Below are 25,395 nucleotides of genomic sequence, written 5' to 3' on the forward strand. Positions count from 1 at the left end.
AGTTACTCCCTCTGAACTGTGTTCTAAAAAAGTAACATTGGTGTTGTAACTGTATCCATTCTTGATAGAAGAAATTTACATATGTTGCAAGATATACTTGTAATAATGTTGGTCTAATTAAGTGCATCTATAAGAGAATAACACTGTCCAGTATGACCAAAAGGGTCTACTGTCCTTGAATTACTTCTAAAGCAGTTCAGGGAAAGCATAACCCAATTATACACTGTAAGAAGAGAATGACAAAGCTATTCAAGCTAAATAAGGAACCGATTATACTCGCACAACCAGGGACCTGCACATTAGCATCACACACGGCAGCCCTTGAAGCCATGGGATTGGGGAGCGGGGGGGAGGGGTAGTGACCAGGAAGGCTCCCATTTGGGCGAACTTGGCACTGCTGGAGGTGGAGAAACTGGGGGCACAAAAGAGATGGCAGGCAAAAGGGATCAGGAAGATGAGGGCTATTGTAGCACAGGATAATCTTGCGTCATTCTAAAGGTTTTAAGAGGGGTTTGGCCTACAAAACAGGGATAAGTACACCTACGCCAGGCAGCAGCATGCTATCACAGGAGAGGTGGGATGCATGGGATGTCCCAGAGAGATCCACTAAGGAAGCCAACCTCCTGGAAGAAGAGATTAAGGGGAAGGCGATAACGCATTTATATCATAACCATACGTCCAAACCCCTGGGGTTGAGGGAAAAGTAGGAGGATGATCTGGGGGCCATGAAGGAGGATGACTGGGCAGAGGCAGTGATGCCGCCAAGAGATGCAAGTATAACTATGCAACTGCGTTTAATACAATGCAAAGTTCTGCCTAGGGTGTACTACTGCATGGTTAGCCTCCGCTGTATGGGCACGGCATCGGATCCACAGTGTTTGAAGTGCATAGTGGGAGAAGGCTCCCTTTTCAATATGCTATGGGAGTGCCCCAAGGTGCAAGTCTTCTGGAGGCGAATAAGGGACAGACTGTCTAGAGTGGTTAACGAACCAGTTCCAGTGTGCCCGAACGCGTGGGGGGTATACAGGATTCACTCACAAAGAAAAGTGTTTGATAAGGACGGCTATGATGATGGGGAATAAAATGTTGGCAGTGGATTGAGGTAACACGACCCCACCCAGTATTCATAAGTGGGAGGAGGGGATGGACTATTGTGCAGAAATGGAGAGAAGGGTATACAGAGACAGGATGCCTGTATAAATTCTAGACAGTTTGGGCCAAATGGATGGAGGCCAACTGAGTTTTGATCTTGGTACGCTTTCTGGAGATGAGAAAGAGGTGGGACTGTGGTGTTGGGGGGGGCGGTGGTATCAGGGGTGGTGGGAGGGGGAAATTGCACTGAGAGAGGTTATGTTGTGGTTGTTTGTATGGTTGACTATTATGCGCATTTTTAAACCAATAACTTTTGTTATTTTCTTTTTTAAAAAAGGAACCTATTCTACTCTTATGAGGGGCCAACAGCAACTACAAGACATGCTTCAATTCCAGACTGTTTCAGAAATGCACTAAAGCAGATCAGGGAAAGCAAAACCCAATAACACCCATTTAGAAGAGCACACTGCTAATCAAGGTGGAAGGCTTTTACACTCGTTCACTTGAGAAATGAGAAAACTCTGCCAACTCTATTACTTTTCAGAAGTGTGAACCACAATTCAAAGCTGGCAAATTAACTTCTATACTTTTTAAAGGAGCAACCAACAACTTAAAAGTAAGTAATAACTTTTAGATACTTTGTAACTTATTCCGTTACAGAAATACCGTTACCACACAAACCTCTTTACAAATAAGTACTTTCAAAACTTGTTATATTTTCAAGACGGAAGCCTCATCATCAAAGTCCTTCCCTAGTCTAGAGCATGAGTTTTCTCACAGGCAGAAGAGGGACCTTAGTGGTCTAGGAGCCAGCTGTAGGCAGGTCAGGATAGGGTTCAGTTGCGGGAAAGTCAGAGTTCCAGTGGATATCTTCAACAAGTAAGTATTAGCTTCAGAGTTAATACGTGTTCAGGGACTTCATAGAAGACTCCCCATATGCGTTCCAGCATTTAGGCCTGGGTGAACGGTAGGGGCAAACTCCCAACCACACGAATCACCCACGCAGCCTCACAGGATTCACACAAGACTTAAGGTACATATTACCCAAACCAACCTCAGCAGAAAAGAAGAGCTTCTGGGTGGATGCCTTCAGGATGCAGCAGCAGAGGATACGGTCCTTGGGTTCTTGGTCTAGAGACTGAAGAAATGGACACTGAAGGAAACCGGCGGCAGTCATCGACAGGGGGAGGCTTTCAACAAAGTATTCTTTGCAGCTTCTTGCAGCTCTGTGGATTGGGCGCCCTTTTACAGGTTCCTGATGAAGAACGAATGTCGCTGGTCTGATTCTCTTCCCTCTCTCGGTCCTGCACTCCGATGAGGGGACTTCAGGGATTTGAATCGTGTCTCTGGACGTCCAGCAGGAGTTGACCAAGGTTCGGAAGACCATGCACCACACTCTGGCTTGAGGTCCCTAGGTATTGGGGGGTTGCAGTCCTGTAAGGTCGCAGCACATCGAGGGATGGCTCAAAATGCAGGTTGTCTTGAGACTAGTGGGTCCCACCAGCCTCTGGGTATGTCATGATCTCTGCTTCCAAAAGGTCAGGGTTTTCCCAACTCCCTTGGAAGCAGATCCATAACCCAGGTTCCGAGGGCCAACCAGTCCCAATTGGGACCTTTTGGACCCAGTCCTGGCGCCAGTGGCACCAGGCTCATAAATGTGCCCAGTCCCAGCGCTGGAAGCGCCGGGCTCATGATGCTTGGGTGGACTTACCTGCAGCAGACCATGCTGCTTACTTGCCTGCCAGCTGAGCCTCTGATCCTCTTCTGTATGGAACTACTTTTCCTGTTGGGTGGGGCAGGAGCCACTCCCTAGATTCAGAACACTGGACCTCTTCTGGAGCACAGGAACTCTTTTCTTACCTAGGCGTGGCTGTGGAAGGAGACACCTAAGCACTACAGGAGGCTATTTAAACCACACCCGGTGGATGAATCTTGCTTTGCGTTATTCTGCATCCTCTGCAGCAGAACGCTCATCTTGTCTTCTGCATCGGATCCTGGGCCTAAGGAAAAAGGCTTACCATCCTGAATCCAGTCTTCAGCAACACCTATAAAGACAAGAAAGAACAGGTTACCATTCCGTCATCTGAAAGACAAAGGCTTACCTACTCTTCGTGCGCTCCGGAGGTCTTCACACTGCATTCCGGCATCTGAAAGACAAAAGCTTACCGACTCTTCGCACGCTCCGGAGGCCTTCGGCGCTGCATCCTGCATCTGAAAGACAAAACAAGGTGCGTTTAAAGACATTGGGGAACTTTGATACTCACATGCCATTACTCCTTTCCACATCAACCCCAGTGGGTATTCCGGCACCCTGCAGCCGCTCCGAACTCGTACCTGCAAAATAAAAGACAGTTAGAGCGCATCGTGAAGCAGGCAACAAGCGCTTACTTACGTGCTTCCAAGTGCTTCTATTCATCATACGGACTCCATCTTCAACTCACTTCAGCCCGTCATCCGCCATCGCCGGAACCTGCAAAACAAGAGACATCATTGCTAAAGACTTTAAAGACAATAGAATTACTCGAAACTTACCGTTCGTGCAGTAAACGTCGGACAGCAGTCCTCTGAAGTCAAGAGGCCTGCGCTACCGATCCAGTGAAGAAACTGGTTACAGCACCCTGCCCCGAGGCAGATGGAGAGCTCGGCATTCACTTACCTAAGGTGAGAGCGTTAACCTTTGGGGGTCTACAGGAGAGCAAAAAAGGGAAGAGATAGGGACACCCCAATAACCCCAGTTCATTAATCCCATATTTTCTGTCTGCAGACATCTTACTCTTGAAGTCAGGCATACAGTGCACAGAGGTCCAGCCCAAAGAGCCAACCGGGTGCTACACATCACCTTTGAAGATACGGTAGTCGCCCAGTCAAGACCGGCGCCTCTGCGAGAATCAGGTGAGCGTTACAGGGTATGAGTCTTCGCATTCTGTTATATCGGTCTCTGGTTACAGAGCAGGCTCTCTGGTTGCTGTAAATCGTTACAAACATCTTTTCTACATCTTGCTCTTTGGATTTGGCTCCAGTGGGGTCGACTTGACAGCAGCTTCCAGGATCACAGTATTGTTAGGGAGAATTCTCAAATATGTGCTAATTCCCTTCACCTTAGAGACACCCAGCAACCTTGCTGGATTTTGAGGACTTGGTATTTTTACCTGGAGAGAGTGTGACCCCTTTTCCCACTCTCTCATGTATTTTGATATGTGTTTTTACCTCTGTGTTTTCTTTGGTTATGGAGTCTAACCAACTCCATAGGCATCTTCTTTTTCATTTGTGTCACACATCACCCTCAGTGCAGTGACACAGGGAAGCCTTTCAGGCTGTTACAAGGTTTACATACCTTCTCTGGGATAAACTACTGTTTCCCAGAGTAAGTAAAATGAAATTGACTTTACTAGTCGTTTAAATTCCTAGACCCAGCACAGCCTATCGTACAATAGAGTGCTGGAGGAGTTACTTAGTATCCCCTGTGTCTAGATACTCATGTAACAGTCAAAGGTTACCCTTTCCTCTCAGAATGGCTGGTGGCAGTGGTTTTACAACAACTACCATGATTTTTCCCAACCGCAAACTATTCGTAGCTCCGGTAACGTTAAATCGCGGGAGCCATGTTTTTCAAGATGGCTCACAGCCATCGTTGCTAAAATTGTTCCCGGTCTTCTTTTTCCGCCATGTCTCTGTTGAAAGGTCCTTCTAGAGTTTTTCTCTGCGCGCCAAACCAGGTTTGGTCTCTTTGTTCATTTGCCTTTGGCAAGCTTCAGGAGTGAAGACCGCCTCTGGCTCCAAAGTGTCTGGGGTAGGCAGGAAGTGAGGGAGGTGCCCGAAATTCCCTGTACTTGGTCTCCTAGGAGACCAAAATGCACTCTGTGATGATTGGCTGGCTGGCCGTCCAACAAGGACAGCCACCCAGCTGGGTGAGTAGCAGCTAGGCTGGCATGAATGGGAGAGAACTGAATAAAAGGCGAGTCTCTTGGCTTGGAAGGCAGAGTCGACCACTGGAACCAAAGAAGAGCTTGAAGAGGACGACTGCTGCAACTCCTGGACCGTTGGTTTGCCCGGTGAAGCCTTGCTGCTGGTCCGAATCGCCAAGTTCGCATCGACCGAGAAGCCCTGCAAAGGACGACTTCTCCCTTTGAGTTGGTAGGACCAGTCAACTCTCAAGTAAGCCACCTGGACACCTATCTCGGAGCTGGTTGCATTTCCTCAGAGTGCTGCAGGAAACCGTAGAGCCAGGGAGAGGGACATCAGATTGTGTGCGTTATTTATAAGCGGGCCGAAAACGTTTGGAAGATCCTCCGGACTCACACGACGTTGGACCGACCGAGTCTGACCCCCCTCAGTTGAGTTTGGGACCTCAGAAGCATGGACAGTCAACCTTGACAGCCAGTACCAGCGTTGTTACCAGTGTGGTAGCTGAAACGCAAAGCAGCCACTGAAATTGAAGTTTGCCAGTTGCAAACTTTTGACCAGTCCCAGTGCAGTAGTCCCCCGACGTTCTCCCTCTTGTCCCCACGACTGAGGCCCAGGAACAGCAAGATCTGCAGGAACTGCCATGAACGGAAGTAGTCAGCTGCATCTTTTTCTTCATTGTAAGGTACTGTAAAACAAGACTTGGAGAACTTGCCTCGCGCAGTGAAAGTGCTTGAAACTTTTGCAGGCCTAATCAGCTTGTGACCCAACATATGATTCTTCTTTCACAAACTTCTTCCAGGAACTTGTGCAGAGACTTTTCCGTTTAACTACCAGAACCGCTTTATCCTATCTAAGACTTTAGCCCATTGACTTTGGCGCAGCCTATTGAATTGAATTGACTCTTTTGGTGAACTCAAAGTATCTGCACTGTCTAAGAATAATTGTAACCTTTCATGTTCTAATAACCTTTGCCTTTTGCTCCTCTTGAAAAGTATTCTGAAATAGTATTGAAGTATATTTGTGTGTTATTATATAATTGTCTCCTTCTAATGAATGTTTTATAACTGACAGATAAATAAATTAATAAGTATTTATCAAAGAAACCTTGAGTGTAAGTTTATTTGAACACCTGTGATTGTAGACCTCTGTTTAACATCATTACTGCTCACATTCCCCTCTTGTGATAAGCCTGGCTGCTCAACACGCTACCAAAACTGTGTAGTACAGACTTATACCAAAGGTTGGTTTGCTTACACCTGTAGTCATAGTTGTGTGTAGTGTTCCCAGAGGGTACTGCATACAAACTTTGCCTAACAAATATTTATCAGGAACTAGCGCAACTTCTGCAATCTCTCCTGGCAGTTTACAGAAAGGGGCGGTCTGGCTGTCCAAGGATAGCCAGCCCCCAGTGGCAACTGGTTCCTTTCAGGCAAGGTGCAAGACAAAGGGCTGCAGTGTTTTGACTACTCCCTCGCTTCCTGCCTTCTCAGACACACTGTAGGCTTGGCGCAGAATGCAAAGGAGCCCCACCAAAGACAAAGCTTTAACCAGGGTATTTCCCACCTAGGACGGCAGAAGAGGAACCAAGGAACAACAAGCAAACAAGAAATGGCAAAAAAAAGGAGGCACCATTCAAGCAGAATGGTGTCCCTCCTGTGCATTACTGCGACTGATTAGACAACCTGCGAGTAATGAGCAGTACATGCAATAAAAGTAGTTTCACTGCCACCAGCCATTCAAGTAAACTTGCAATTGTAACAAAAATGTTATCAGGTAAGTAAGAAAGGGGATACATTGTAACCCCCAGCAACCCACATAATGGGGGTGTGCTGTCTCACTATAAATGTAAAGGGCACGGGAATCCCACTTTACTTCTTGGTAACAGTAGTTCACCCAAGAGGTAATGAGAGAAATTGACAAGGGAGGCCCAAAGAGGAAACCCAGACTAAGCCCAAAACTTATAGGAAACTAACTCCAATCACACACTATGGAGAGACATTAAAAGGTCACCCATAAAAAGAGTAAAATATTAGGTGAAAGGGGATAAAGATTCCCACTCGCCTTAGGGACAAGGCAACATAATTACCAAGTACAAGCAAAAGGTTCTGGGGTTGATGCAGATTCGGAAGATTATTCACATTTCTGAAAATCTTACCCAACACTCCACAAGAGTTGCTGACTGATAATGATGCCAGTAAAAAATCTCATGACAGCCAGTGGCACAGTAAGAAAGGGCTGGAAAGGCTGCCCCAAAATGTCAGTCTGAGTCTAGCCATCTAATATTTTATATTTGCCTTCTCGATGCCCATAAACAAAGGCCCCACCTGTCCAGAGTCTCTGGCACACACACACATACATACATCCATATAGAAGCTGTGCGATGACTTGTCGAACTTCTTCATTGATCAAATTGCTGGGATTAGGGATGAGATTGCCCATACTAGAGTAGGTAGGATGGAGTGCTTTGAAGTTGCTACTTCTAAACTCCCAAGAGTCATCGGCGATGGCCGTGGCCAATCCTTATTACTCATTTACTCCGACAAACGCTGTGCAAATTCGCCACATTGTGGCTGCCCTTAAATCGACCTCCCCGTTGGATGATCTCCTGTTCCATCTGCTTAAGCAGGGTTCGTCGAGTCTTTGGGAAATGATAGCTGAAGCTGTCAATTCTTCCTTGACTTACGGGCAAATTTCAGCATCCTTAAAGAAAGCTCTGGTGGTTCCATTGTTAAAGAAAGCATTGTTGGACGCCTCGGTTATGTAGAACTACCGCCCAATTGCTTTATCATTTTTGATGCAGGTGCTGGAATCAACGGTGACCCCACAGCTAAGATATTTTCTCGAACAGCAGAGCGTTTTAGACCCATGTCAAATGTGTTTTTGCCCGCTTTTGGGCACAGTCAGTTCTGGTGGCGGCACTGGATGATTTGACTATGATCAGGGACAGAGTCGGTTCGGCAGGTCTAATTTTATTGAACGTGCCGGCCGCCTTTGAAACCATTGGTCATGACATTCTGATCTCTAGACCGCAGGATGCTGGAATCGCAGGGCCAGTGTTGAACTGGTTTCACGTTTTTCTTGGCTCTCGCGTACAAGCAGTCGCCCTTACACTGTTCATGTCAGAGTCTACTTCTGTGACCTGCGGGGTGCTTCCGGGGTCGACCCTGTGTCCACTACTGCGCTGATCCGATCCTTTGGGTACTGGTTCTTTTCCTACGCAGATGATACTTCGATTCTGTTTAGGATGGACCTCGGGGCTGTTGGGACTGTGAGTCAGCTGCGTCTGTGTCTGGACGCTGTCAGGGGCTAGATGGAGGCAAATTGTTAGAAATTGAACAGCGGCAAAACTGAGATCTTGATTATTGACACCTCAGGGGCCGTGGAGAACTGGACTTCTGATTTCTGGCCGCCTTTGATGGGACCATTGCCGGTCCCGGCAAGGACGGTCCGGAATCTTGGTGTGAAGATCTCCTCAACTCCGACTATAGATAACCAGATCAACTCTGTCTGTGGCCTTGGCTTTTGCATGTTGGAACAACTAAAAAAGATTCTCCCTTTTTATCCCGACAGGATTTCATGCGCAAATAGTGGCAGCTTGCCTAAATGGTAGTATTGACTATTGCAATGCCACCTACCTCGTCCATCCTGCAAACCTGGTAAACCGCCTTCAGGTCTTTCAAATGCGGCATTCTGTGTGTTGAAAACTATTCCTTTTGGCCAGCGTGTAACTAAGGCCCGTCATTCACTTCATTGGCTGCTGGTCTCTGCACGAATAAAATTGAAGGCGCCTTGTATTATTCATCATGCCTTAAACAGCAAAGGCTGTCTGTCCATACAGGAGAAACTTCAGCTGTAAATTGTCCAATGCAAGCACTTAGGTCTATGGGCGCGGCACCGCTGTGTATTCCGAGCTACAGTAAAGAGCGGCAGGGAGGACTGGCTTTCTGTCTCAGGGCCGAAACGCTGGAATTCTCTACCGTTGGCCCTGCGGCAGACCATGGATTTCGATCTTTTAGGCATGACCTAAAAACCCATCTTAAATATCCTGATTGATTGATACATAACCCATTCACTATGGACGGCATTAGGGCCATTAAACCTTTTCAAATTAGGCCTCAAACCTCAGGGGTGCCGCCCCCCCCCCATTACCTGCCCTCATGTTGCCAGTCAGCACTCAGCAGTCTTGTAACACAGAAATATATTCATTTCACGCTATTTTCATTCGGAGGCTTAAAATTTGGACTTTCAGCATTCGCATTAGAAACCGTATTTTCTCTTCCCATGGGATATACAGAAGTGTTATCGCCCTATTGCCTTCTAACACTGGTTCCTCCACATCAGTCACTTGCAGTCAAAGAAGGGTTTAAAGGGTTTAGAGCTCTTGAGTGGGCGTTTGGTGTTCCAGCTGGATGGTCGCCTCGTGATAATTGGCAGCTATTAACCATATCTTTGTCGCCATTGTAATGTAAGCACCTCATGGGTGCTTCACTGTTTTCGCTCTAAGCAGGGTGTTGGAGTTTTCCCAAAGTCCCCTCTGAGGTAGACTTTACAAAACTATCCCAATATTTTGTAGATCCCCAACTCTTAGTATCAGTCTGTACTACTCATGGAATCTTGGTAGAGGGGCAGAGCAGTCGGGCTTATCGTAAAAGGAAGATGTGAGCTGTAGCTAACTATATTGAACCTAGTTAGTAATGCAATTCAAATAAACACTTAACTCAAATGTATAGTAAAATATAGATGTATTATATACACACAAGAATTACTTTTAAATACTCGCCACATTGAACCAAAATACTTTAGAACACGTTAGAATACTTTTTAAAGGCCACTGCGTAGTTTTTAGTTGCTTGCGGTTACAATTGTTAGACAGTAATGACAGTTCTCCCGTATTATCAGTAATAACGCACACTCGTGAAACTTGGAAGAAATACGGTAAGTACATTTACTCTGCAAACCCACATAAGATAATGACATTTGGGAAGGAAAGCAATTGGTTAGTGTAATATTAGCAGAGCTTAAGGTTCTAGAGGCAGTTTCTTTACACAGCAAGGCTTTTTGAGTCCAGCACACAACCCTAGCTAAAGGAAGTTCAGAGAGGGCTCAAAGTCTTCACAAGCAGCAGAAAAACAAACTCCTGTGGATGTTTTCTAGTCTCTAAGGTGCAAGAGGATACAACCAACATTGGAGACACTGGAGACCCTGTTAAAAGACTTGCTAAAGGGACAAGCAGCAACTTGTGTCGGGGGTAAGAGGGGGTTGCCCTGGACACCTTTACTTCTCGATGTGGCAGTGCTGGACCCAACCTCTGGATTCCTTGGTTTGATGACGAAAGGTAGGACAGCGGACGGGATCTCTCGGCAGCAGTCTCCACTCTGGACCTCTGGCACGGATTTCAGCAACTTCTCTGGTCACTCTGCAGTTTTGGCACCTTTTCTGCAGCACCTACAATGGACGTGATTCGCCCGTATAATCTTCTTCAGTTCCCGAGATCCTGCACTCTGTTGAGGGGACTTGGACTGGTCAGATTGTGTCTCTGGAGATTCGTCTGGAGCACAGCAAAGACTTGGACGGATTCCGCCTTTCCACAATGATGCACTTTAATTGGGTAGGAGGTCTCCTAGTATCGGGGTTCCCCAGCTCTGGAGAGGCACAGCACCTCAGTAGATGGCTCTCATTAAAGTTTTGTCTTGGGACTGGTTGTTCCCATCAGTCAAAGGAAAGGAGTTGTCCTCTTTGGAGTTCCTCTGTCACAGAGAAAATGTGGTCAGGACAGCAGTGGTCGCTTCAGTGTTGCAATGAGTCTGCAGGCGTCTCTGGTCGTTTTCTTCAGTTACTTCAGTTCCCAGTAGTCTACTCAGGAACCTCTCCTTTTTATACAGTTTCAGCAAACACTCCTCTGCAATCTCTCACAGCATTTTACAGAATGGGGCAGGTGACTGTCCAATCAGTACAGACAGACCCCCAGTGGTAGCTGGTTCCATTCCGGCACTGAGGCAGACAAAGGGAAGGGAAGTGATAACTTCTCCCCCACTTCCTGCCTGCCCAGACACGCTGGAGCATAGGTGGGGACACCAAAGTGTTCCCACCAAAGGCAAAACACACACGCACACCTCCCTCCCCACCACTCCCAGGACGGTAGAAGAAGGGCTAACAAACAAAATCCACGCTAGAGATGATGAAAAAAGAAAGGCGCCACCAAGTTAGTACTTGGGTGACCCTATTGTGCCTAACTTATTAACATAGCCTGCGGTAGGAAATCACAAAGGGGCCCCCAACCATCATGTTGAAAATGGGCCCCCACACATCTTCAGCCGGGCCTGCCATTCACCCAGTGACGCAACATAACATTCACAAACTTTAGTCCACCCAGAACATACACACAATGCATTAGTTATCATTCATTCAGACACAAAAGTCAACACACATATGCTTTCGCACACTCAGGCACCCAGCACCTCCATTGACATGCACTGTGTGCACACAACATTCATATGTACATTACATGCCCAATAACGCATGCAAACAGTGGCGCATCGGCCATTGAGCAGACAAGGCTTTATCCCCCCTGGCCCTAATCCGTGAAGATTTGGGCTACGTTGACTTGACCTGGCTGAACTACAGTGCCATGGCAGGACAGAATCTGACGCAGTGCTTGGGGTGGTGGGGGGGCTTCACTTTTTAACAAAGACCTGGCAATTAGTAATAATTTAATGCATTTCATTTTTGGCACCTACATTTGTATGCTTACACTTTTAGGCAATTGAAATCCTGATGGGTGACTTGGTGCTTGGACGTTGGGGGAGTGAGCAGGGCATGGGAGACAGAAGACAGCTAAATCTCACAGTTCTTAAATGTGTGTTTCTGAAACAGAGAGTCAAGAGCTTTTAACATTTAAGCTGACTAGAATAGTCTCAGAATATGCAGATACGCCAGACCCACAAAGTTCGCCCCTCTCTCGGCGACACCCGCTGAATAAGCTTCCTAGTTCCTTTCTGCGTCACGTAAGCAAAGCCGGAAAGCGATGCTCGTCGGCTCTACGGCCGCGGAAATGCTGCCAGCCTGACAGTGCGGCAGGGCCCTGCACCACCTAGTCCAGCACCCTGGCACTTGTGGCTGCTGACTTTGAGTCAGGCCAGCTAGGGTGAGGGACTAAGCCACGCGGGGCATCCTAGCAGCTCGCTTTATGTAATGAGACAGCGCAAACCTGGCTGGGCACCGCAGCCATGCCTGCGCTATCCAATTACTTGATGCGATGGCTGCAATGTGGCTCCCTGGCCCTGCCCTCCCCTGACAAATGATGGGGGTGGGGAGAGACAACAAAAAGGCATGCCCCAAAATGTGGGGGGGTGGCTTGTTGCCCCTCCCCCCCTATAATTACGCCCATGGGGTGAACTGGGTCATGCACTGGTAGCCTTTGGGACTAACTAGTGATCCCAAAAGTGACGAACTAAGCAAGGGAAGGAAAGAAACGGCAAATGTCAGGACAAGAATCCAATTTGGGGCTTCCGTTGATGTCATGGAGGAAAAGCTGCAAAAAGAATATATCTTTCATACGAGTACCCCAATGGCCACCATATAGGTGAATTGGGCTACTAAAGTGGTGAAAGTGGTTACAACCATGGTATAGCCAAAAATAAATCCAGCTGCCATCAGGTTGTGCTCCACAGCATACTTTCAGGGTGATGGGTTGCTTAAAGCTCACCCTTAACCTTGTAGCCATGTGGGATACTGATGGCAGCTTGCCAGAAAAAAGGGTGCAGGGGCACTTCGCTAGAAGCAAAAAGAAATTCGAAAAACATAGAAAGCCAGCAAAACGTTTAGGGGGACCTGCAAAGTTAGGTAGCAAGCACCACAAAAATGAAATTCTGCCTCAGAGTAACCATTGGCTTTATCTTGGAAACGTAATCTAGTTCCTCATAGCTTATAAAAAGCACCTGAAGCTCTCATCTAAGTCTAAATAGAATGTCTTTGATGTCTGAGAAAAGTGGCATGTGACTGAGAATACGGTTGTTATAATCTGAATACTGTTCTAAACGCCAACCCTCTAATTATATGCTGTCCTGTTGCCCTACTAGTCTGTTTCTTCTCACTTATCCATCTGTCTATTCTGAACCGCCACATCAACCTGCTTTCTACTACTTCCCCGATTAAGTTTCCATTATTTTCTTTTCTGTTGCAGGTTGAAATGCCCGTATTGTCCAATGGAGCAGAACCCGGCTGATGGCAAACGGATCATCTTTTGATCTCCCTAGTTTTAATTTCCTTTCCCTCCCCAAAAGACAAGTGGCTGATGTTGTGGGAAAAGGATGCTGAATAACCGGCTGCCCTCGCCCTGAGGTGGTGTGTAAACAAGTTACTATGAGGGTTTCATTGCTATCCTGTCAAACACCCATCTTTGTTCTACTATGGCCAAATATCTAACACTGACTGGAGCAGATGCTTTCTTTTTGGCAGTGCCCGCTGTCAACTTCCATATTTTACGATGCAGGAACCCTCAAGGCGCTCGTGCAGCATGAAGCTCATTCTGATGCCAGCTAATCTTGAAAATTCTTCTTTGGTTGAGGCTTTGTATCTAGTCTATTGGTTTGCAAGACTCCTCAACACCCACCTGTGCTTCTGTCTTCTCTTGGGTACTTGGACAAGGCAGACTTCTAATGGTGAAAGAGGGCAATCTAGTGCATTCTGCCTTGCCATTTGCACTTCTATACTGGAGCTGGCCTGGATCCGCATGCAGCCGAGATGCTGTTTGGGCGCTTGCCTGGTGTTCCTCTTGCCAGGATTGAGATGCTAGTATGGAATTGGTTTGGTGGTTCCTGCTATGGCATCTGCAGTGCTGGATTCAGCTCAAGACTGCTTGGGAACCTTGAAATGTTAACAGGTCCCTCAACTGTAAATATCATTTTAGAACTGTTTTATTAGTTCCAACTTAAATAAATGACACAGTAAAGTTTGAAACGTCAGAAGAAAGAAATGCTTGGCTCATGTTATTGGGTCCTGGAGTTGCTGTCAAAGGTGCATTTGGGCCAGATGGTGCAGCAATTACTGTCTTTATAACATGGTTTGTATCAGCATTGGGAAGACCAGCACTGTGTCCCTGTCGCTCTCGCTCTTACTCTCTCTCTTTCTGTCTTTCTTATACTCTCTCTCTCCTTTTTTTCATAATTATAAACCATGCTCCATTTTAACCAAACAATAAAATATCCACAAGTCACCAATACTAAGCCTACTATAGGAAAGCTTACAATGAGAGAAAACTCACAATTGAAATGCATTCATTTCAAATGCAGACCAAACTGCCCCCCCCCGCCCGACACGCAATCAAACCCCCAAACAAACACAACTGCCTTTTAAGAGAATGTTCAGTGTAGTGCACGAAGTACACGTTTCAACTTCTTCCTGCAGTTTTATTTTAAAACTAAACCATCCCGGAACAGTTTCTTTTTCAAATACAAGTATAGGAACAGTAAAACGTATTCCCTCCCACTTCGACCACTGGCTACAGGTGGATGTGCTAGCCACTGAAAAGCATACATTTGAAGCTGCTTTAGACAAACCTCTATGTACATCATAGGCCATGTTCACGCTCCTTCCCAGCCTATTGGGAACCTAGCTCCTTCAGCAGGCCTAGCTCTGAATCTGATCTTTGTCATCGGCAGCTGCAGGTCTAGAATTGCAACCTTCCTCCTGTATCATTCATTTTCCAGGGTTTCTGTTATCACCAACTGTAATATTCTGTATAGCCCCAACAGCTGAATCCCCAGTTTTATTCTACTGCCTTGCAAGTGAGCCATGTAACTACTCCTTACGTCACTCCCCTTTTTTTGGCTTTTTATTGCTTTTGTTTAGGACTCTTTGCAATGCAACCTTTACTAGGACGCATTTTCGTTTCAAGGTATGAGTGAGTCAATGCCACACCTGCTTTCTTTTTAAAAAAAAAAATTGTTTCCAATTTTGTTGTGTAACTTACACTTGTTCGCGTGCATCAATTTACCACAAGGGTTCCACATGCCACGCGTTATGTTAGTGGCTTCATGGAGTGTATTCCGTGCACACATCTCTCTAAACTGTTCAACCACGCCTAACCTGAGTCACATTACAGTTGTATAAAAGGCTGACCAGACTGATTGGGGCTGTGAGCATTGTACAAAGTAAATGATGAGACCATTTGCATAGAAGGGTTCGAACAATTGCACTATTTATCAATTAAATGAGCAGTGCTTGAGGTGGAATCCGTGGTACCTTTTAAAATATTAGAAACGGAAGGGACGATGCTAAGTGTAGGAACAGGTGACCGTACAAGAGTAGACGATGGCTGTAAACTGAGCCAGTAGAAAGCAAAGGCCAAGTGCAATCTCAAAGCAATCTGGGCAAGGAGAGAGGGTGACCGAATGGGGGGGATACTGGCTTAAAGGTTAACCTCATTCAGTAAAGCCAGTGGTGGGGGGCAAGTAGCGAAACAATGGAAAATAGGATGCTGCTATGGTGGGGCGGGAAACGAGGAGAAAGAAAATAAAAGTACGAGGCTGATATTGGAAGAGCGGAAAGGATGGCTTCAATTGGGGTCAGTCGAAAGAATGCAACGAAGTGCTAATATTATTCATTAGGAAAAAGAAGGGTACACGTGTACAGAGTGGCAGAAGGCTGTTGCTGCTAAAGAGCTGCAGAACCAGAGTGGTTGGCAGAGTGAACACAGCATTGCGGTAAGGGGTATGAGGTAAGAGGTCAGATGTCCTGTTTGGTAGAGTACAGTGATGACGGATCAGTGGGCTGCTAGATGTTAAAGCAGCTATGATAATGGCAGTAATCAGTTGGAGACCAGAGATGGCAGAAGTTGCAATATAAGAATAGGATAATAAAGCATTGGTCTGCAGAGGGGACAAAAGGAGACTGGGTAGAATGACAATGGTAATGTTTATTTGTAAAGCACCTATACACAAGGCAAGTGTTTCAAGGCGCTCAAGGAGGGAGGGAACAGGGGAGAAAAACAGTCATTCGGAGTCCTTGAGTTTCTAAACTGCCGTACTTATTGTCGTTGGCCAAGGCGACGCTGGCCCATGCCTCCATCAAAATCCATCTGGCGGATATCTCCCGCTACACCAGAACTCCGGGGCGCTCATCTCTGTGGTCCCATCGCCTGGTGAAGGAGTTCATGAAGGGACTGTTCCGATCGTTTCCGCCGGTGAAGGCTCCGGCCCCGGCATGGGAGCTCAACGTGCTGCTGACCAGGCTCATGGGGCCGCCATTCGAGCCTCTGCATTCTGCACCGTTGAAGTTCCTATCGTGGAAAACAGCATTTCTTGTGGCCATCACCTCCGCACGATGAGTGGGAGAGATCCAGGCCTTCTCCTGTAAACCTCCATACCTGACGCACCCCTCCTTCATGCCCAAGGTGCCGTCGGACTTCCATCTCAACGAGCCCTTGGTGTTACCTGTTTTTTTCCCCGTCACCTTTGTCGCCGGCCGAGAGGACTTTGCACTCGCTGGATGTAGCTAGAGCGCTGAAGTTCTACGAGGACCGCACAAAGAGTTTTCGGAAGACATCACAGCTGTTTGTGAATTTTGGACCTGTGAACCAAGGGAAGGCCCTCTTGAAGGCTTCCATTTCCAGATGGCTCTCCGGCTGCATCATGCACTGTCACCAGTTGGCAAACCGACCGTTGCCCGGCCGTCTGAGAGACCATTCGACCAGAGCGATCGCTGCTACCACGGGGTTCCTATCTGGTGTGCCCCTGCTGGACATCTGCAGGGCTGGTACGTGGAGGTCGACGCACACCTTCACGAGATTCTACTGCGTCAGGGAGAAGTCTGGATTCGGCCAAGCAGTGCTGCGCAACCTGTTCGCCTGAAGGTGGGCCTGATGAGGAGGTAAGAGATGCTTAATGTTGAGCCTTGCCACCTCCCGTGGTTGCATGTGTGTACTGCTATGTATTCTTGTATTCATGAGCATGTGAATCCATGCCAGACCCCATGCTGGACAAGGAACAAGTTACTTACCTGTAACTGTTGTTCTCCAGCATGGGTCTGGCATGGATTCACATGCGAACCCTCCCTCCTACGCCTCTGCGGCTCTTAACTTGGTCCTACTGCCACTTTACATGCTACCAAATCTGAGGATGGCTGCCAGGGGGAGGGGCTTAGGGAGAGGGCAGTCATTGGCTGGGGGCAGCATGACCCAGAGACCAGTGTTTGGTTACTACTAAGAAAGACAGATCAGAAACGAAACTGATACTGATTTTTTCTTTACCGAGGATTCCCAGCCTGACGACAGGGAATATTCATGAGCATGTGAAAGTAAGTAACTTGTTCCGTATCCGATGTCCAGTGTCCCTGCCTCTTAGTTCCTGTGCTGTGCAAGTTCGGGCAGCATGAGTTGTCTGCAAGCAGGGAAGTTCTTGAGCTTTGCAACCAGACTTGGTCTGCTGGGTTGGGGCAGGAAGGGCGCCCGTTCCTCGGTTCCCTTTGGTCTGCAGAGCTTTCACTGTTGGACTGGTCTTGGCAAGATGATGTATTAGGGATTCCTTGCAGGCTGCTTCACAATCCACATAAGGTTAGACAAGGTACGGCTGCAGCTACCCAGGTGATATCGGACAATTCCGTGCAGAATGCTAAATCTGTTTACAGTTAGAGTGGTACTAACCTTTTTATTTGGAGCTGCGGAATTCAGACTTTGCAAAACTTCACTCGGAGGTGTGGTGCGGTGCAGAGGACATAACATCAGTATACCTGTTGTGGGGGAAAAAGCAAAAGGTTCCAACGCACTCCCACCCGATGTACAATTCAAGTGGGGGACTCGGCATGCAACTGTACACACCGCTTGGGGATAGACACTCTGTTACAAATCAGCGAAAGTGTTCTGTGAAAGCAATGGACAATACTTAGTACCCACAAGAAAATAGAGTACATTACATACATTGTGACGAATCCGGAGGTTTTGTCCCTTCTGGACTCGGGTAAGCCACCCACTTTGAGGCTAGTGAGGTGAGCCTGCTAAGCAAAACCCTATCTAGGGGTTTCGGACAGCTCGACGTCACTCAGAGTGACGCCATTCAAAGGGACAGGAACTCCGATTCCCATGGGGAACTCCCTATAACGAAAGCATTATCTGCATACATGGGAATTCAAGAAACTAATGGAACATCCAACTGTGGGCACTCAAGATAATACTGAAAGTGCCTTTGGGTGTTTGGCTGAAGACGATTCAGTCTTCTGGCTTGACAGCTGATCATAAACAACACGCCCCTTTTCTGTCACGGAACGAGACTAAAGGCACATTCACCCTTGAATGGAAGACAAATGGATGCCAAACGCAAAGGCGAGACTCCGACTTGAGCATGTCACTGAGGGGCGAAACCAGCTGTGGCACGGAGAGAGGCCGACGCGGAGGGTAGAAGCCTCCTACCAGACATGGGAGAGTGCAGAGTCGGAGAGGCAGAGGCAGCTCGAGGCATGCCTCTCTTGGATGCATGACAATGTGAAGTATGTGGTGGGCCCAGTGCCCTCAAACCGCTACCGAAACCAGAAATCGAAAGACGAGCGAATCCTCTTGTCTCAAATAGAGAGCCTAAGATCAGAGAGATGCTGAACGGAGTGGAAGAGAAAGAAAACCTGCTTGTACCAATACTGGAAAGTCTGCAGGCCATGGGGAACGCCACCTCTATCCAAGAGACGCCACTTCACTGGAACAAACCCAATGGAACAGAAGGTATCTGGGTTGGCTAGGGCAGAGGGAGGCAGAGAAAGGAGAGAAAGAAAGGGGCGCCCCGAAGAGTTGCCCTAAGCCCCTATGAGGGTCAGAGGGACCCCTAAAGAGAGAAGGAACAGAGTTATTAGGGAAGCCCAAGAAACCAGAGGATTGTAATCCACCAGACGGCTCAGAGAAACTCCCAGGAGATAAGAGAGAAACATAACGATGGGGGTTAAAAATAACCTACAGAGATGAGACATTGGGACAAAGGAACACAACAGGCTAGAGCGGCCTGATAAAACACAGTGAAGAACCAATACTAGCGGAGCACAGACTCCCAAAACCTGAAGCAAGTGGGGAATGGTCACTACAAGTTGTGGAGAGGGATCAGGGAGCTACCCCTCCACCTAAAGAAATTGAGACCTTTTCCTTTTCAGGGACCTAAGACTTTATTTTTGTAACGTAAATAAACTTTGGAATTTTGAGACACTGCCAGAAACTAAGCTGAAACTGATTTTTTCTTTACCGAGGATTCCCAGCCTGACGACGGGGAGTGTTCATGAGCATGTGAATCCATGCCAGACCCATGCTGAAGAACAACAGTTACAGGTAAGTAACTTGTTCCATCTCCCCACCCCGGGGCCACCCTGCATGCCTGGGGTTCTAGCAGGTGCATTTCCTGCAAAAATAAGACCTTGAACCCCCAGTCTGTTGACATATGACATTACCTTTTGCATTTTCATTGGGACACACAAGCCCCGAACATTCCAGCTTAATAACTTTACATTAGTTGGGTCATTCCCTGCCATCATCCCTTGTATGCAACTGATCGTTCCACCCCGTTCCGCACCTCCTCACGCCTAGACCATAATATACTAGATGTATCCTGTGCAGTTTTATAACAATTTCAACCCAACTCCCCTGCAAGCCCCCTGCCCCACCCTCATAGTACCCGAACTTTGACTATGCTTACCACTTCCCCCTTGACCCCTCCCTCCCTTTCTACCCTGCCCAACAGTAACATGCACTCGCATTGGGGGCGACTGCTATCGTGACGAGAGGATTTCCCAGCTTCAGTGATAAGTTGCCTTGACACATCATCTTAACAAATCAAAACAAACATTGCCATTAACCCATCCATATTGCATAGTCACTGGTGAGACATTCTAGAACCTTCAGGTGTTATTTTGCCCATGTTGGCAGCGGGATGTTGGTCTCAACAAATGATATGGCAGCTTCGGAAAACGTAAAGAAATAGGTCTTGTTGAATTGTAGCCGCAGTCGGGTGGGGTAGAGTATAGCATAGGATATTCCACGTTCCCTGAGTAACTTCTTTACTCCAACAAATGTGTGTCTCTCTTGCTGCACCGCCACCGTATAATCAGGGAAAATACAGACCACGTTTGACTCCATCTTCAGTTCCTGTTTCTCCCGGGCTGCCTTCAGAGCCAGGTCTCTGTCTCTATAGTTCATTAAGTGCGCAATTATTGGCCTGGGGTATCCCCCTGGTCTTGGCCTCGCATCAGCACCCTATGCGCACGCTCCACCACAAACATCTGGGACCAGCCGGGATCCCACAGTAGTTTGTTCGACTGCTACTTCTCCAGCATTGGATCTTTCATGGATTCACATGCTTAGAATATTCCCCGTCGTCAGGCTGGGAATCCCCAGTACATTATATAGACCCTTTCCCGTAGGAAAACTTTTTCGACGCTTATGCGTCCTTTCCACCTCGTTTTGTATCATGCGTGCCCGTACCGTCAGGACGTCATGATATAAATACAGGCCCCGCCCCCGCGCTCCCTCAGATTTCAACCGTCTTTCAAAGTAGTGGGATCCTCGTGATTACTACTAGTGGAAACTAGGTTGTTTTTTCTGTTTCGCTTCGGCGACGTTCAAATTCTGGTGGATTATGTCTGGAAAAGCGTTATTTCGCCCTTGTGCAACATGTGGCCTCAAAAAAGTTTATGAAGGAGATGGCCACATGGACTGTATCTACTGTCTCCACCCGCACCACACGGCGGATACATGTGAGATATGCCAGGGTTTCTCCCAAAAAACCCTTAAGGACCGTAAAAGAAGGCTGATCGACTGGCTTAATGACGGAGCGGGTGCCTACCCGGCTTCGGAATTTGGCTCCACGGCCTCCAGGAGCAAGTCGGAGCCTCCATAGAAAAAGGTACGGCCAGCGGAAATTCGCACTGAGGACAAGCATAAGGGGAAGCACGCTGGATCTTCCTCATCACATAAAAAGCCCTCCTCCTCCTCATCATCTATGACGGAGAGGCAAGCGCTGTCAAAATCCTCCTCAGGGGACCGTCCCAGGTCTTCCATGAGTCGAGATGTTTCAGCCGGGAAGTCGGCATCGAAATCGGCAACGAAGTCTAAGGGCTCGACGACGACGACTTGCTCGTCGACCCCGGTGTCATTGACGATGCCTATTACCGTTCAGGCAGCAGCGGTTGGGATTCCTTCGTCGACGGAGACTCAGTCTATGGCTTGGCTGCCAGAGGTCTATGACCCGATTCCCCCCTGAGGTCTTACTGCAGCCAGACACGGCCTGCTCGGCGGAACGTGAAGGTGACACGGTTCTGCAGCCATCGGATTTAGGCTTACGGCCTTCCACGTCGGCGACGACGAGTGCGAGTGGGGGTATGGTACCTATATCATCCACGTTACTGACCCCCCCAGACGTTTCTGTCTCTGGATGTGCTTAATACTCTTCAGAAGCTCCTGCAGCGGCTGGATACGCAGATCCCTCAACCTGGGACGTCATCATCACTTTTTTCTGTACCTTCCGTCGACGAGCAAACTTGTACGGCTCGCTCGACTACTAAACACCCATCGGCTCCCCAGGCGGTAAAAGATCGTCCTCGAGCTCAGGAGGAGGGTGAGTTGTCGGAGTCCGACTCTATACTGGGTGACTCAGGGTCAGACATCTCCCTGTCACCGTCGAGGGACCCAACATGGAGTTCGGATGTAGAGGTAGAGTCTATGAGGAGCCAGACACAGCCATCTCCCCCGGATGATGTGGGAGCCTTCCATGCAATGATGGGAAAAGCTTGTTCCGAGTTCTGCTTGATTCCTGAGGAGCAGAAGAAAGACTGTTTCCTTTTTGACCATATGGGTCAAAGGAGAAAATCGGTATTTGCCATCCCAATTCTGGACCACGTGTGGCAAGAAGGTCTCAAGACGATGCGCCATCCGTTCTCGGAGCCAGCTATACAGGGACGGATTGAGAAAAAGTTTAAAGCTCCGGAGTCCACTCCAAAATGTCTAACATCACAGCCTCTGTCTGACTCGGTGGTGTCGGCGGCAGCGGCTAGGAAGGCCAGGGTACAGCAAAAATGTTCAGCTCCACCGGAAAAAGCGAGGCTAGGAGGCAGGACGCCTTTGGACAAAAGGTACTCTCGGTCGGAGCGACGACAGTAAGAGCAGCCAATTCCTTAGCGATCGTGTCACGATATGATAGAGATGTGGCACAAACTGGCCCCTATCCTAGAACACCTGCCAGACGAACACCGGAAAGCAGCTATGTTACTGGTGAGGGATGGCGAAGAGGCATCGAACCACGCAATTAATATCGCAGTTGACCTAGCAGAGTCTGGCTTCAAACAAATCAACCATGGAGTAGTGCTTCGTCGACAAGCGTGGCTCAAATGTACTACTTTCCGTCCTGAAGTCCAGTACAAAGTCCTTGACATGCCATGTGAAGGGGAACACCTTTTTGGCGAAAAGGTTGATGAAGCGTTGAAGGGGATGAAAGAAGACACGGATACTGCTAGGTCCCTCGGCGCCCTTCAAACGGGTAGAAACTTTCGCTCTTTTCGCCCCTTTAGGGGTGCTTCTGGAAACTCCCGCTTTGGAGCCTCGAGGGACCGTGGATTTAACAGGCCCTCGTACTCTTCACAAGGGTTCAGACGAGCGTCCCAGTCGGCACGTAAAAACAGGGACTATCAAGCCTCCAGGCGGCGAGGCTCGGGTCCGTTGTCGACGAAGAACAAGCAAACCAGCAACCAATGACGGCCTTCGGAACGTCCTGGGGGGTCGAGTCTCTCATCACTTCGACCGATGGAAATGCATCACCACAGATCGATGGGTTCTAGACACGATTCGCATGGGTCATGCGCTACAATTCAAAGACAAGCCTCTGCGTCTTCCGCCTGTATTCTCGACACAGCCCCACCTCCGAATCCTACGACAAGAGGCGGCGCTTATGTTGCGAAAAGGGGTGGTAGAGAGAGTTCCTGTGGCACAGGAAGGACAAGGAGTTTATTCCCGGTTCTTCGTTGTCAAGAAGCCAAACGGCAAATGGAGGCCCATTCTCGACCTGAGGGTACTCAACAAGTGGCTAAAGAGCCTAAAATTCAAAATGCTAAAGCTCCAAGAGGTTATCACGTCGGTGCAACCCATGGATTATCTATCGTCACTAGACCTTCAAGATGCTTATTTTCACATCCCAATACGCCCACGACACAGGAGATATTTACGGTTCGTCGTCGGGAGAAAGCATTTTCAGTTCAAGGTCCTCCCGTTCGGGCTCAAGTCCTCCCCCAGGACGTTCACCAAGTGCTTGGCCCCTATAGCGGCCCATTTAAGGAAGGATGGTCACCATGTCTATCCATATCTAGACGACTGGCTGGTCAGAGGTTCGTCCAGGGAACAAACGCGAGACAGTCTAAGGGCCACAATGTCCCTCTTACAGGAACTGGGCTTCGCAATAAACTTCAACAAGTCCTCCGTAGAGCCTTCGAGGACCTTGGTCTTTCTAGGAGCAGAGTTTCATACACACACAAGCCTGGTGAGACCATCCAGCGAAATAATTCAGAAACTTCAAAGCAAGGCGTCGGAATGGAGAGGGGGTACCAAGGTTTCAGTGCGCAAGTACATGTCCCTGCTAGGGACCATGTTGGCCTGCATTCCGTTGATAAACAACTGCCGTCTGTTTATGAGACTTTGTCAGGAATTTCTAGCGGACCGTTGGGCGCAGAGCCGAGGTCGCTGGTCCGACAGACTGGTCGTCGACGAACAACTAGTTCAAGCACTCTGCTGGTGGAGAGTGTCTACTCATCTAACGAAAGGAATGCCTCTACTGGAACCGGAGTTCCAAAAGACTGTGGTGACGGATGCATCGCTGAGCGGATGGGGAGCTCATCTGGATACGTTACAGGTACAAGGCCAGTGGTCGTTGGAGGAGTCCTCCCTGCATATCAACCTGCTAGAACTGAGAGCAGTGCGATGGGCTCTGAAATCTTTTCTTCCCCAACTGAGGGACTCGGTGGTGCGTGTCATGACGGACAACACCACTACGATGTTCTACTTGAGGAAACAAGGAGGGACACGTTCCAGGTCCCTATCGACGGAGGCCCAGAAAATCTGGCATTGGGCCCTGCAACACAACATGCAAATCTTGGCATTCCACCTGCCAGGAGTGAGAAACGTGGAAGCCGATGCCCTCAGCAGAGAAATGAACGAAGTTCACGAATGGGTGCTGAACGACCAACAACTACAACAAGTATTCAAGAAATGGGGACACCCTTCCATAGACTTGTTTGCGACGAAGAACAACAGGAAATGCCATCAGTACGCAAGCAGATGGCCTCAGCAGGGCTCGCTGGGGGATGCGTTCTCCTTCCCATGGACGAACAAATTCCTGTACGCATTCCCTCCATTTCCCCTTGTCCGGAGGACGCTGCAATGGATCCTCAGGTACCCATGTCGGATAATTCTGGTGGCCCCGTACTGGGCCAGACAGGTGTGGTTTTCAGACCTGCTACACTTAGCGGTGGCGGAACCGATAAGATTCCAGAAGACCCCCGACCTTCTGTCTCGACAGGAGGGTGTCGTTTGGCATCACGACCCGGACAACCTCAAGTTGATGGCCTGGCTCCTGACTTCGCCGAATTTGGTCGGCTAACGATTCCGGAGGACTGTCGGCGTATCCTGCAAGCGGCAAGAGCACCTTCCACAAACGCCTCATACGCGTACAAATTGAGAAGTTTCTGTCAATGGTGCGAGGATCAACCAGGTTTGGCCCCGCAATCGATTAAGCCGGACCAGCTCCTTCCATACTTGCTGTTCTTAGCTCAAAAGGGCCTGTCGGTATCGTCAATAAAAGTACACCTAGCAGCCATTTCCAGGTTTACTCGTCAACGGCATTCGGCACCATTGTTCAGCGACCGCCTGATTAAGCACTTCCTTAAAGGCCTCTTTCGGAGTTTCCCTCCAGAGAAGAAATTTCCGCCGGAGTGGAGCCTCAATCTGGTCTTAACGTCTCTTATGAAGCCTCCTTTTGAGCCAATGTCATCATCGTCTCTATAGTTTTTGTCGTGGATATTGGCCTTCCTGGTGGCCATCACATCAGCCCGACGTATTTCAGAAGTTCAGGCTCTAATGGTAGACCCTCCATACTTAAGATTTTTCAAGAACAAGGTAGTCCTAGCCACTAACCCACAGTTCATACCAAAAGCTCCTTCGGTGTTCCATAAACACTCCTCTATTGTGTTGCCTACGTTTTTTCCGGAGCCATGCTCGGTAGCGGAGCGCATGTTGCACACATTGGATGTAAAAAGGGCTCTCAAGTTTTATCTTCATCGTACTCAACCGTTCAGAGAAACGAGACAACTGTTCGTGGCCTATGGTTTGGGTGCTAGAGGAAAAGCCATTTAAAAGCACGGACTGTCAAGATGGGTGTCATCTACCATTTCGTA

General features: G+C 48.2%; 1 protein-coding gene across 4 annotated transcripts in view; it reads left to right on the forward strand.

The window, feature by feature from the left end:
- RMND5B (required for meiotic nuclear division 5 homolog B) overlaps nucleotides 1-13,972 on the forward strand; it is a 363,293-nt gene extending 349,321 nt beyond the window's left edge. For all 4 annotated transcript variants that reach the window (XM_069651549.1, XM_069651551.1, XM_069651552.1 and 1 more), the window contains exon 10: nucleotides 13,181-13,972. In XM_069651549.1, the coding sequence (XP_069507650.1) occupies nucleotides 13,181-13,244 (64 nt within the window). In that variant the 3' untranslated portion in view covers nucleotides 13,245-13,972. The remainder of the gene's footprint in view (nucleotides 1-13,180) is intronic.
- The last annotated feature ends 11,423 nt before the right edge of the window (nucleotides 13,973-25,395 follow it).

This window comes from Ambystoma mexicanum, chromosome 3p (assembly GCF_040938575.1).
Source record: "Ambystoma mexicanum isolate Mex_15411 chromosome 3p, UKY_AmexF1_1, whole genome shotgun sequence".
NCBI classification, from domain to species: domain Eukaryota; kingdom Metazoa; phylum Chordata; class Amphibia; order Caudata; family Ambystomatidae; genus Ambystoma; species Ambystoma mexicanum.